Raw genomic sequence first — 12,850 nt, 5'->3', positions numbered from 1 at the left:
TATAGTCCTGTTTCCACTGAATCAGTGAAGTTGTGGAAAATAATCAGATTTATTCTGTTAATATTTCTTTTTCTACTTACAGTCTTATTTCTAGATTACCTCAAACTGGCAAGCTATCTTTCTTTAAAAAAAGTGATTTAAAAATTAAACCCAGAATGATGAAAGTATGGCACTTTGGGGTTCTTTTGAAGACCTAGCCAGCAGAATTGCATTTTTTGCTAAAAATGATCTCCTTGACACTTCTGGAGTCTGCATGTAATATTTTTCATCCTGCATACACCATCAGCTCTCAACTAGTAATAATGTAAGATTCTCATTGTGAAAATCTAAGTGTAAACAGAAAAATGTTCTATTTTGACTGCATGCACACCTGTACCTTTGTGTCCACACACTAACATCTACTGTTTTCCTGGATTTCTTATGCCTGTACGGTTTATTTTGGTTTAGATCTTTTGTGTGATTGTTTCTTCCAAATGGATTTTTAATAGGTGTGAATTGCTTCTGATGCACACTGCTTGAAAAAGTAGCCTAAAGAAGTTTTAACACAGACTGCAATTATGTTCCTCTAAAAAACCTACAACTTTATCTATGTTCTCCCCTGACCTAAAAACTTCAATTAAAAGTTATTACCTCAACTTCATCACTCTCACTTATATCTTTATTGTAACCCACAGGTGGAGGAAACCTGACATCATGGAAAGGAATCTGTCTCTCTGGCTGCCAACTGAAATACAAAATAAAAGCAAAGGCTATTAAATAGTAACTGAAGCAGGTGAAGCAGAAAGTACACAACATCAATAAAGTACAGTGGCCAGTGATTACTTACCTGGACCCTAACCCTGTGAGCTTGAATAATCTGAACAAATTCAAAATTATTAGGAGTCTGCAATGAGCTGATTATATAAGCTAACTAACTTGGAAAGAGTGTTAAATGAGGGAAAGAGGTGGATTTTTATCTTTGTAATTCTGAAATATTAAAAAATAGCCTTTTAAAAGTGTAACCAAAAGTTGTTTTACTCATTGCCGCAGATAAATTCCTTTTGACTTATTTGACAAAGTTTAAGGCAAACCAGCATGATGGAAGGCCTATGGACTAACTGTAACTTATTTCCTGACAGCTTGTAGTCTCCCACCAAGAATGTAAAACACTAATTTTCTAATCTTTGTTTAATGCACTCAGTAATATCAAAAATAGAATAATGGTTGCATCATTTTGACTGCACAGCTTCTCCTTCATCTAAATTTTGAGATTAGTGAAAATATCATGCTACGGGTTGCTGAGAAAAAATGTGAAGTACTGTAATAAGGTTGTTGAAAAGTCGTTACAGTGGTGGAACAAAAAACATGTCTGAAAAAAGTTTAATGAGGGATCCTACATGGTGCAGATTGGCAGGCAAAGATATCAGGAAGTTTATTTCTCATCAGTCTCTGACAAGAGCTGAAAAAACCTTTGAAACAGAGGCAGAGGAAGAACTTCTAGACACATGCTTTTCTATTTGTATTATGCCTAATGTTATAGAATGTTTTGAAGGCTCGTGCACAAATGTGTATATTGGAGGTGCACAACTCAATTATTATTATTGAGTTGTGCACCTCCAATTTAAAATGCCCCGAACTGTATAAATGCTCTCTCCAATCCTCCCTTTCATTGCATAGGAGTAATAGTCATAGCACAACAGCTTCTTGAACTAACTCCAAAGGAGGAGGAATCAACCTTAGAACAGTATATTGACAGTTGAAGCACTATTTTAAGTCAACACAAAATCACAAACCCTAACAAAAGACATAAAAAAAGGGGGGGGAGGCTGGTTTCATAATATTTATATTTTCCATTATTAATCACAGTAACTTAACCCTTAGCCAAAAAAAAAAGTCCTGATTTAGGTGCTCATAAGACTTACAGGTTTGCATTGTTACACGAAACAAAGTGTTAGACTGTTAAACAGTTAACCTCTCATTTTAAGAGATATCGCAGAGAAGCATTGCTGCATATCACCAAAAGTAATGAGAGTTGGCAGCAAAAGATGAGTGCCATGAGTGAAATGCATCACATGAACATTTCACTGATTTCAATAAAGCACACTTGGGTTAGGGTTTATCACTTTGGGTTAGGGTTTATCACTTTTTATCACAAGAGGTCACGACAGAACATTTTCACAGGTCTCATTTGTAAGTCACAGTAAACCAGAATTAACGGTTTACCCTGACTGCTTCTTTCTGGTATATTTGTCCCCTACATGCAAGTGCATGGAGAAAGGAAAACACAATCCCTGGCTTAACATTAAGGTCTGAACCATGGATTGTGACTTGTTTCCTACATAGCCTGGCAGGGAAGAGACAATCAGCCAAGAAAGGAATGTTCATGAAAAACCATAAACTATGGCTTCCTGAGTTCAGGTATGCAACTTTGTATCTTGGAGCAAGAAAGAAATGCAGAAGGTTAGCATTTGAAGGTAGCTTTCAAAGGAGCAACTGAACCTGCAATTGATATTATTTTCTTAAGATTAAGACTACTTAATCATAAAACTATCTAAGCAGTGTAAACAATAATATTTATACATGTAATTCGTTCACCAAAGACAACTGGATTAGTGTGTTAATCATTCAAGAAAACAAATTTTAGTGTTCAATAATGTTAAATACTGAAATGGATTAATCTTTATCAGACATGCTGTTTGTTTTAATTCATCTCCTTATATAAAACTTCTCAACAATTCTTCAGGTTATAAACTATTCTACAGCATTAGGGAAACGTCTCCCCCACATGGAAAAAATATCCCAGTGCCAACCTACATAGTCATCTCTATGCACAGAACTCTTCAGCTATGGGTATAAAGGGGAGGAGTTATTTAAGTGTACAGCAACTCATTTTCCCCCATGTGTTTAATAGTGAGGATATACTTGTGAGAAATAATAGCATGCATTTGCCCCGAACATTTGACCAAGTGCCTTCGAGTTCCAAAGAAAATGCCAGCAATGGCAGGCAACCGCTTCTGGAAGTAGTTGCAAGCAGTGTTAGAAACTGAGATATAAAAGCTAGGAGCTAAATAGCACCTTAAACCTAGGTTTAAGCACATGTCTAGGCGTGCTTTTTAATAACAAGAATACAAAGCTGAAAATGAATGAATTGCAGCTGAAATATTATTTTCATTTTTCACATGGTCTAGTCCTTTCCCCTGCCCACCCACCCCTAATATACTTAAGAAGGTTTCTTCTCCAGTCTTCAGAGAGTAGCTGGAAGTGAGGAGGCAGAAAAAGGTCCTCCTTTCCTTCCACTCTGCAGTTTTAATCGGAAATATTTGGCCCAGAGCTCAGAAACTGCTCATGCTAATGAAATTCCCTGTCGAACAATGCACCTAGAACAATGGGAGTTTCGAAAACTGGTTGCAAGGCTGCAAGAGAAATATCAAAATATTAACTTATTTAAGTTTATCCACTACCTCAATGCCACTACATTTCTGGATTATATAAAATTCATAAGTGCATCTCCTAAAACTATTCAAGTCAGTACCAGGACCATACGTACTTATTTTCAAATGCAACCGTTATTGAATCTTCATGCACATCCTTCACAAAAGCCTGCAAAAGAGAAGTGAGAATTTACAGGTATTACTATTAAGATATCATTTAAATACAAATTATTCTTAATGGTATAATATGGAAACTCCAAATCCTTATTCTAAATGCAACAAACTGGCACAATATAGCAGTTGGTTGGCTATGCTAAGAATTTATGCACGTTACATGCATGGAAGAGAAAAATGACAAATGCAAAAGGGTACCAAAATATATGTACGGCATGCATAATGTTATTACTAATATGTTACAGCAAAAAGTTTGTTTAAAGTTAGTATTTAAAGTTGCAGAATTACTATCCAGTCACCCCAGAAGATCTTTACTCAAATGTTTAGAAAGTATGGTATCACACACACAGTGAATAAGTAGTTGCCACTATTTGAGCACTAGCATTGCAAGATTAGGCTCAGAGGGGACAAATGTAACTTCTGAATTTTAATCTGGAATCTTTTCACAAGTCCACCGATTCAGAAAAAGCAACCCTCCACAGCGGTCCTGAAATAGAAAACTTTTAAGAACCACTGCATGCTTCCATAGTATTATAGGCAGATGCTTTTATTTAGTTCTATTTAAGTAACTTGCTGATTGTAGCTGGATTCAAATTAATTTAACTGTACATATTGCAGCTGAAGAGCAGCATTAATATACCTGTACATTCCACCTGAACTACTGGTTCACCTGAACTACTGGTTAGGTCGGGCCCGTTTGATCGGTTTTATAGTCTTAAACCATGTGGTCATTTAAGAGGCTAAGTATTAACTCTTTTGGTCAAAGTTGCTGCAAAAAGAACAGAGAAGAAATAATGCCCAAATATCTACTAGTGTTAAGCATTAAGCGCTACCTTCTAGTGTTTATATAAAAAGTGAAAGTTAACAGTGATAAACTATTTTAAGCACAAGTGTCTTCTAAGAATCTAGGCAGATCCTAGCTGCTCAAGTTAGGATTTTTAGTTCAATTTCTGTACCAACCGCAATGCCTAGAGGACTAAGGTATGCCCTAGGTATTGTTCTTAGGAAAACTAAGGTTCAGAAGTTGATACCACTGAATCCTTTGGAAATTACAGATACTTGAATTAAATCCACAGTAAATGATACTTCATGTTCCGAATGTTGCCATTAAGCCAATTTCTCCACTATCAAATGGAATATGTCTAATACTCTAATATGCTAGCAGATGAATCACAATAATTGTGATTTTGATTTCAATAGGGCTGAAACAGGGCAGAGGATGCCTGAATAATTTGGTTGAGAATATTTTGTGAAAGGAAAAATAAAAAGAACCTTCAGCCAACTGATACAAATGTATTAACAGTTTGAAGTTAACTATTAATTTGTTGCAGAAGCCAACCTAAGACCAATGCAAGTTTGAACCACAGGTGCAAGAATTAGTCGAAATATACACAAAAGCTTAAACCAAGAACAAACTTAGTTGGTTTCTAAGGTGCTACTGGACAATTTTTTAAAATATTTCAACTGTGTCAGACCAACACGGCTACCTACCTGAAGCAAGGAATAGTGTTAGTTAACACTATGCAAAAAGGCGCTCATGAGGATTCAATTTTAAAGAACTTTTACAAATTTTTGGTGCACTTGGAGCAACGAAGACTGGGCATCTCAATCATGTATGGCCACACTCTTTCAACTTCACCTACTAGAATCCCCTCATCCAAGTTAAATGTCTCCTGCAACTCTTCCTCAAAACCTACACTTTCCCCCACTCGTTTCTATATTTAACTGGGTCCCCAAATACACCTTTAAGGCTTCTGGGATGCATGCCCCAATCACCCAGGGAAAGAAACCACGGCATCACTAGCCTCCTACCCTCTCAACTCCTTAACCCCCTTCATCAAAACTAGGTATTCCCAACTCAGCTGGGTTAACTACTGCCCAACTCAGACACCTACCGTTCACCAAAACGACCCCATGAGCATACACATATAATATACAGACACCCAAAATGAACTGCATATACCACCAATATTGGCCATTTGGAAGCAGGTGGGATGTTTTTCATGCATTTCTTTTTTCCATATTAGCTATCCTATCTATGTCAGGCAGGTGGGTGTGTCGTCTGTCTGTCTGCAGTTTTGGGTTGCCGTGCGCTGAATAAAGCAACTAAAAAGTACAACTGACAACAAAAAACCACGGACAAAGTGCGCGCACACACCCTCCCCGCCGCCTGCGAGGCGGTAAAAGATTCCAGTTGCTGGAAGCCCCAAGGAGGGAGCCCCGTTCTCTTGCTCGGGGTCTTTGCCGCTTCCCATTTGGGGCGCCTCTGCCCGGCTCGTGGCAGGACCGAGCTGCGGGAGAAGTAGCGGTGGAGTCCGATGCACGTTTTTAAATCATGCTTTTAAATTCGTACGCCCACCTTCCCTTTGCAGACCGCGGGGCGGCTCGCAGCGCAAAAAGGCGGTGTACAAACTTAAGGAACAGTAATGCAAGGTGGAAACACATAATAAAAAAAATAATAATTAAAAGACAGACACAAAGCAAACCATTAATCCCCCCCCACACACACGGCAACAGGACACCAGTCTGCCCAAAGCCTCAGGGAAGAGGAACGCGCAAGGTGGACGCGCCCCAACTCACCCTAACCAACTCGTACCCCCGCCGCCAAACTGAGAGGGGCCAGGGATCCCCCCCCTCAAAAAAAAAGCCCGCAGCCCTTCAGCCACAGGGGGCTGTTGCCCATCCCCAAAGGGCGACCGTGGGGCGAGCGCGCAGGTGAGCGCCTGCCCCCCCCCCCCATTAAACCTCTGCTTCCCCGCCAGGCCGTCCCTCCGCCGCCCGTTACCTTGTAGAAGGCCCCGTTGGAGCCGCGCACCTCCACCACCAGCTCCTCCATGTCTGCTGCCGGGCAGGAGGCTGGGCTGGCGGCGCTGGAAGGCCCTCCTCGGCTGAGGCAGCCGGCGGCGCCGCGGCCGCCTGCTCCTCCTTTCTTGTGGCCTCCGGGCTCCGTGTCCCTGGCGGGCGCGTGGAGCAAGAGGCGGCGGCGGCTTAGGCCGGCGAGCGGCTGCTGCTGCTGCGGCGGCTGCTGCTCCTCCTTCGCCTCCTCCTCCTCCTCGACGCGGCTCGCCACCACCACCACCGCCGCCGCCGCCGCCGCCGTTGTCGTGGTGCTGGGGGCTGGGGCTGCCGAGAGTCGCCGCCGCTGCCCGGAAATGAAAGCGAAACGGTCGCTGAGGGGAGGACGCCTCCGAGGAGACTGAAGCCGGAGCTGCTGCTGAGGCGACTGAGGAGAATGAGGCGGGGAGCGGGGGAGGGGCGCCGCCGCGGGCCGCCCGCTTCGAATGTAAACATTAAAAACCTGGCGCCGTCACGTGACGCGGCGGGGCCCCAAGAAGGCGGCGGCGGGAGAGGCAGCAGTAGTTAGTGCGTGCGGCGGAGGCGGAGGGGGGGGTAGGGGGCGGCGGCAGCAGCAGCAGGGGAGAGGGGGGTTTAAAAGGCCTCGCGACTGCGCCTGCGCGGAGGCAGATCTCTCGCGCGCGCGCGCGCTCGCGAGTACGGGGCTAACCTCGCGCGCCCTCTCGCGAGACCTCCTCCGAACGCCGAGAGGCTGAGCTCCCTCACGCGCCGGCCAACGGCAGCGGGGCGGGTGGGCGGATGGAGCGCGATCTCGCGCAACAAAGCGAGAAGAACATGGGCGGGTCAAGAGAGGCTGAGACCAAGCGGGGGCGCGCGCGTTTCGTGAGCGCGGAACGGCTGCTTAGCGACACCGACGCCTCCTCCGCCAATCCCGCCTTTTCATAATACACTCTATAAAAGAGTGACGGCAGCGCCGCCCAATGAAATGTTAGGGAGAGAAAGCTGCCCCCTCAAATCATGGAAGTCGGCGCCGAACGGGAGGGCGCTCCTAGGTTTCAAAAAGCGCGTGGGACCGTTAATGGCGGGCTGAGGGAGGAAATGTGAGGCGAGGGTTTCTCTTTTTGGACTCTTTCTTTTAACAGTGGGATAATAGAAGGAAGGGGATGCATTTTGTTTTCAGAGGAAGAAAAGTACCAGAATATATAACTGAAATAAGCACGCAGTCAAAACCATATATGAGGCTTTGGTTTTGTACTGTGTGTGTGTGTGTGTGTGTTGTTTCCAAGTGTGACATTCACAAATACACAAAAAGAGCCTGTAGCCGATCTAGTCCCCCATCCTATCCCCACAGGGACCTACCAGTCATGCTTGTGGAGAGCCCACAAAGCAGGACCCAGGCGCAAGAGCCCTGGCTTCCAGCACCGGTTGCCATTGTGGCTAGTAGCCGTTGGCAGTCTTATGCCAATGTTAACCATCCGTGAATTTGACGGATCCTCTTTGAAAGCCATCCTAGTTGGTGGCCATCACCGCCACAGGTTAACTGTGTGCTGTGGGAAGAAGGACTTCCATTGGGCCTCTCCTGAGTCCTCCAATGTGTCATAAGAGAAGCCATGATCAGAGAGGGGAGTTAATAAATGAACCTCTCAGTGTTACGTATTTCTATGCTAACAAAATAATGTATCTTTTTGCTTGTATCTTGCACATCTGTATGGATGTATCGCTGTAATGCCACTAAAGAATGTAGCTGAGGAATGCAACTGTTGACTTATCAAATGTATCGCCTTTTTGTATCTTTCTAAAAAGTGTTTTCTTACACTAGAAGATGTAACTAGAATAGAAAAATGTAACTGGAAGAATGTAGCCAAAAGATTTTATATTCTGTCTGACTCTCCATTGCCGAATACTTGATCTGTCAATATTCTGCCGTTCACAAACTGTCAAAATACCTTCAAGGACCACAGCGCCACCTACTGGGTCTACAAATGACATCGTGAATACACAAAAAATGCAACATAAAATCAGTTTAATTAATAAAAGTATGCAAAGCGGAACTCCACACCAGCACTGATAATCATGCAGAAACAGGATTTCACACCAACACTGATAACACTGGTCAACAACAAATTTGTTGTCTGCGTTTTTTCAGTTGATTTAGGACGAATCTGATGCGCTGAATCCAAAAATCACATTGGTTTTGCTCAATCAGGTCAAGTTTTTGAGCTATGGCCACATTTTACGTTTTTGTTCACATGTACGCTTGTGTGGAGCATTTTAGAAGAAGTTGGTGGGGGTAAAATGCCATGTCAAATAATTGTTTTGATTGGAAATGATTATTTTAATGACAAGAAGTATTCAGGTCTGATAGTTCTGGGTGATTATGTCGAAAAGGGATCAGTTTGAAGTCATAAAACCTCGAAATCTTCCATAAATTGGTGCGGCAAAGCATAAAGTTATTTTGGTATTAAACTTGGTGACCAGGATAAAGCTTGAGTGCCACACATGGTGTGCAAGGCATGCACCGAGACTCTACGTGGGTGGACCAATGGCAAGAGGAGTCTGAACTTTGGAATTCCCATGGTTTGGAGGGAGCCGACAAACCATGTCACTGACTGCTACTTCTGCACTGTTGATGTGACTGGGATCAACAGAAAGAACCAGAGCAGCCTCAAGTATCCTGATCTTCAATCAGCATGTCGTCCTGTAGCTCATTGTGATGAAATTCCAGTGCCTATCTTCAGAGAACTTCCTGACATTATTGACGAAGATGCCTCCAGTGTTGAAGGACATGAAGAAGAAGTGGTTCTTGAAGATGATGCTCCACATCCATTTTCCCAAATGGAGTTGAATGATCTAGTTCGCAACCTCAGCTTGTCAAAGGACTCTGCCGAACTGTTGGCATCCAGATTGAAGGAAAAAAACCTCCTCTCTGACAGTGGTCACATCAGCTTCTTCCACAACAGGCATCAAGAGTACCTCCGTTTTTTCTCAGAAGAGAAGGACTTGGTGTACTGTACAGATATTGTGTAGCTTCTGCTCAAGCTTGGAGTGCCACAGTACGAACCCAAAGATTGGAGACTGTTCATTGACAGCAGCAAGTGATCACTGAAATGTGTTCTGCTACACAACGGCAACCAGTTTGCCTTTATATCCCTGGCTCACTGGACTACACTGAAGGAGAACTATGAAGCGGTGAAGTATGTGCTGGAGAAAATTGGTTAAGATCAGCCTAAGTGGTTTATTTGTGTTGACCTGAAGATGGTTAACTTTTTGTTGGGACAACAGTCTGGCTTCACCAAGTACCCATGTTTTCTGTGCATGTGGGATAGTAGGGACCGTGCTCAGCATTACACAAAGAAGGACTGGCCTGTGCGGGAGGAATTGGTGCCTTGCAAAGAAAGGAACATCATCAACGACCCTCTGGTGGACAGAGACAGAATACTCTTCCCACCGCTGCATATCAAGCTCAGCTTAATCAAGCAGTTCACCAAGGCTCTGGACAAGGATGGTGACTGCTTCACTTACTTGTGCCAGGCTTTTCCAGGATTGACCATGGAGAAGTTGAAAGCTGGCATCTTTGACGGTCCTCAGATTCGTCAGCTCATCAGAGATCCAGAGTTCGGAAACTCAATGAACGAAGTGGAACTGGAAGCATGGAAGGCATTTGTTCTGGTAGTGAAGAACTTTCTTGGCAACAATAAGGCCAGAAACTATGCAGAACTTGTCAACAACATGCTGACTGCTTTCAGAAACCTGGGCTGCAACATGAGCGTCAAGATGCACTACCTATTTTCACATATGGACCGGTTTCCTGAGAACCTGGGTTCAATGAGTGACGAGCAGGGGGAGAGATTCCATCAGGACATGAAAGAGATGGAGACCAGGTATCAGGGTCATTGGGATGCAGTCATGATGGCTGACTACTGTTGGACTCTGAAGAGAGACCTCCCTGCCGCTGAGCATTCCAGGAGTTCCAAGAAACGGAAGTTCAAGCCCTGAAGTTTGAAAAATGTTGAAGCAACATGCAATTTACGTGTACTTACCTTTATCAATGCTCACCATTCAGTTTACAGTAATTGATGTTTCTATCAGGTAATCAATATATGTTGTTGGAAAAACATTTTTTTTCTCTTAAAAACATATTTAGGATGATGTGTTGACAAAAATCAGCTGATAATGCCACAAGAATGTAATCAATTTTGTCACAAGATCTGATTTTTTTCAAATCAACATAGCACCAAAACCTGACCTGATGGAGAGAAACGGATGCCATTTCCTGATTCAGCAGTGCAAAAATACCCTAAATCAATTGTAGAAATCTAGACAACATTCAAAAAGTAAAAAATTGTTGCCCAGTGTAACCGTTTCCCACATATCCAGCCATTTAATCTGCATACCGATCACCCCAAAAACTCTGGAATTCCTTCTTGAAAATGAAGCAAAAACAGATCTGTTAGTCTAGATCTGCTGAAGAGGAAAAACCATTCAACACCTTTTGTTCCCAACCTCAAAGTGGACAACATTTGCATTAACACCACCCAAGATCTTACAACATCCCACTTACCTTATCTTATTCCTCTCTTCGCACCATTTCTGTCATTTTTCTGTACATTGATCTGTATGGAAATGAAAAGGTATTTAAGTAAAGGCAGTTCCTTTGTTCAAGGTTCTCACTCCGTCCTTCTGTTACGTGTGTAGGAACCCTGTTGCAACAGTCTTCTGTTCTTTGAAAATAAAGATCAAACTTTGCTTTTTCACCAATCCTGGTGTGGTCTCTGCCATTTCCCGACTGGTATGGAGCCTCCACAACTGTGCTCCTTAGGAGGGTCTGGTCCTCCTTACGGGGCTAGGACCCCCTTGGGGAAGCAATAATATTTATTTCATTTTTGGCAAGCCAGCCAGGAGAATCGGTTTTACCGGGATTTTGGGGTGTCGAGGACTAAGAGCCCAAGCGCACACAGCCTCTTGCAAGGGGGGGGGGCTTATCTTTCCCTGGCAGACCTTGAATCCCGGCTCTAACTGGGTTCCTCAGCGGGACCAACCAAGAAAAAGCAGCGGTGATCTAGCCAGCTGTTTTTTGGGGGGTTTCTTTCTGGTTTTTCTCTCCTCAGCATTCCTGTCTTCAAAATCGGAAGCTCCCTGAGGGAAGAGGGACAGCACACTTGCAAAGTGAGTATAAGTAGGAAACACGGGTAGTGGGTTCTGTAAACCACAGCAACCAAAATTCTTTAACTCTTCCTTTCTTTCCTTCAAAATCTAAACTTTCTCTCCTCCCCCCCTTTTCCATCACCTAATTTTCACCACAGACCTGAATCCATTGGAGTTGCCCAGAGGAGGGTCTTGTGTGTCTCTTTGTCTCTCGGAGGGTGTCTCTCGGAGGGTGTCCAGCAAAGGTCGCGCACTTACTTCTGAACCAAACTATAATTCCAAAATTATAACTCCCAGGCACAGGCACACCTCTGCCATGGCGATCTTTGTTAGAGATGACCTATGAGCCAGAGAATGCAAGGACGTCTGATTCATTTCCTTTCTGTTGTTCCTGAATCCCAATCTGGCACTGCACTGTGCAAGCGTCCAGTAGGGAACTCTGAGTTTAGATTGTAAGAGGCAGGAGCTTGCTGTGGGCTCCCCGGCTGATTTAATGACACGGGGGGGGGGGGTTTGAGCTCATTGACCGCACTGTTAGCTTGGTAGCCAGGAAGGCCAACAACTGTGCCAGCCTAGTAAGTCAAGGCGAGACAAACGGTGGTGTGTCACAGTACTAATCCTCAGAGTTGTCCACACTGAGTCTACTGTGGGATGTTTATTATGTTTCCTGGAAAAGAGGGGATAAAACCCCAACTGCGGTATAAAAGTAAAAGCCAGCGCTATGTATGGTGAACTAACAAAACCGCTGGTACAAATGACAAATAAAGATGAACCAAAACCCCTTAGATGGAATAAAGAGTGCCTCACAAACTTTGAGACATAAAAGGTGAACTGAGATCAGTGCCTGCTCTGGGACTCTCTGACTACCTCCTCCCCTTTTCCCTGTTGTCCATGAACAGAGAGGTGTTCTAACCCAAACCTTCAGGTGTTCTAACCCAAACCTTCCGGGGATGAGAGAGACCAGTTGCCTACTATATTATCCAGCTAGAAAGCGTTGTAAAAGGGACAGTAGGCTGTCTGAGAGCAATAGCAGCAGCAGCAGCTGAATTGGTGGAAAGAGCTCTAGAAATCGTACAGAACCAAGAACTCATCCTAAATGTCCCCCATTCGGTAGCCACCTTGCTAAATTTACACGGCTGCCAACATTTCAGCAATGTTAGACTCAGCCAATACGAAGCTGCCCTGCTGACCCCCTCAAATATCCGTATCAAAAGGGTTAATACCCTCAATCCCGCTACCCTTCTTCCACTTCCTGAAGATGGCAGCCCCCATCACGACTGTACCCAAGCCGTCAGATTGGCTGAAAAACCCCTGGGAGGACTTGG

General features: G+C 43.9%; 1 protein-coding gene and 1 long non-coding RNA gene across 4 annotated transcripts in view; both read right to left on the bottom strand.

Moving 5' to 3' along the window:
- The window catches only part of FMR1 (fragile X messenger ribonucleoprotein 1), a 28,080-nt gene extending 21,441 nt beyond the window's left edge, over nucleotides 1–6,639 (bottom strand). The window contains exons 1-3 of one of the 3 annotated variants that reach the window (XM_081848066.1): nucleotides 6,370–6,639; nucleotides 3,527–3,579; nucleotides 631–724 (exon numbers count right to left, since the gene is read on the bottom strand). In XM_081848066.1, the coding sequence (XP_081704192.1) occupies nucleotides 631–724; nucleotides 3,527–3,579; nucleotides 6,370–6,420 (198 nt within the window). In that variant the 5' untranslated portion in view covers nucleotides 6,421–6,639. The remainder of the gene's footprint in view (nucleotides 1–630; nucleotides 725–3,526; nucleotides 3,580–6,369) is intronic. The other 2 variants (XM_081848065.1, XM_081848064.1) reach the window with 2 other exon arrangements.
- The window catches only part of LOC309334084, a 184,622-nt gene that overhangs the window by 66,391 nt on the left and 105,381 nt on the right, over nucleotides 1–12,850 (bottom strand). The gene's annotated exons all lie outside the window — the stretch shown is intronic.

This window comes from Podarcis erhardii (assembly GCF_964252035.2).
Source record: "Podarcis erhardii genome assembly, chromosome: Z".
NCBI classification, from domain to species: Eukaryota; Metazoa; Chordata; class Lepidosauria; order Squamata; family Lacertidae; genus Podarcis; species Podarcis erhardii.
Note: the sequence above shows the minus strand (reverse complement) of the source record. Positions and strands in the feature narration are given on the sequence as shown.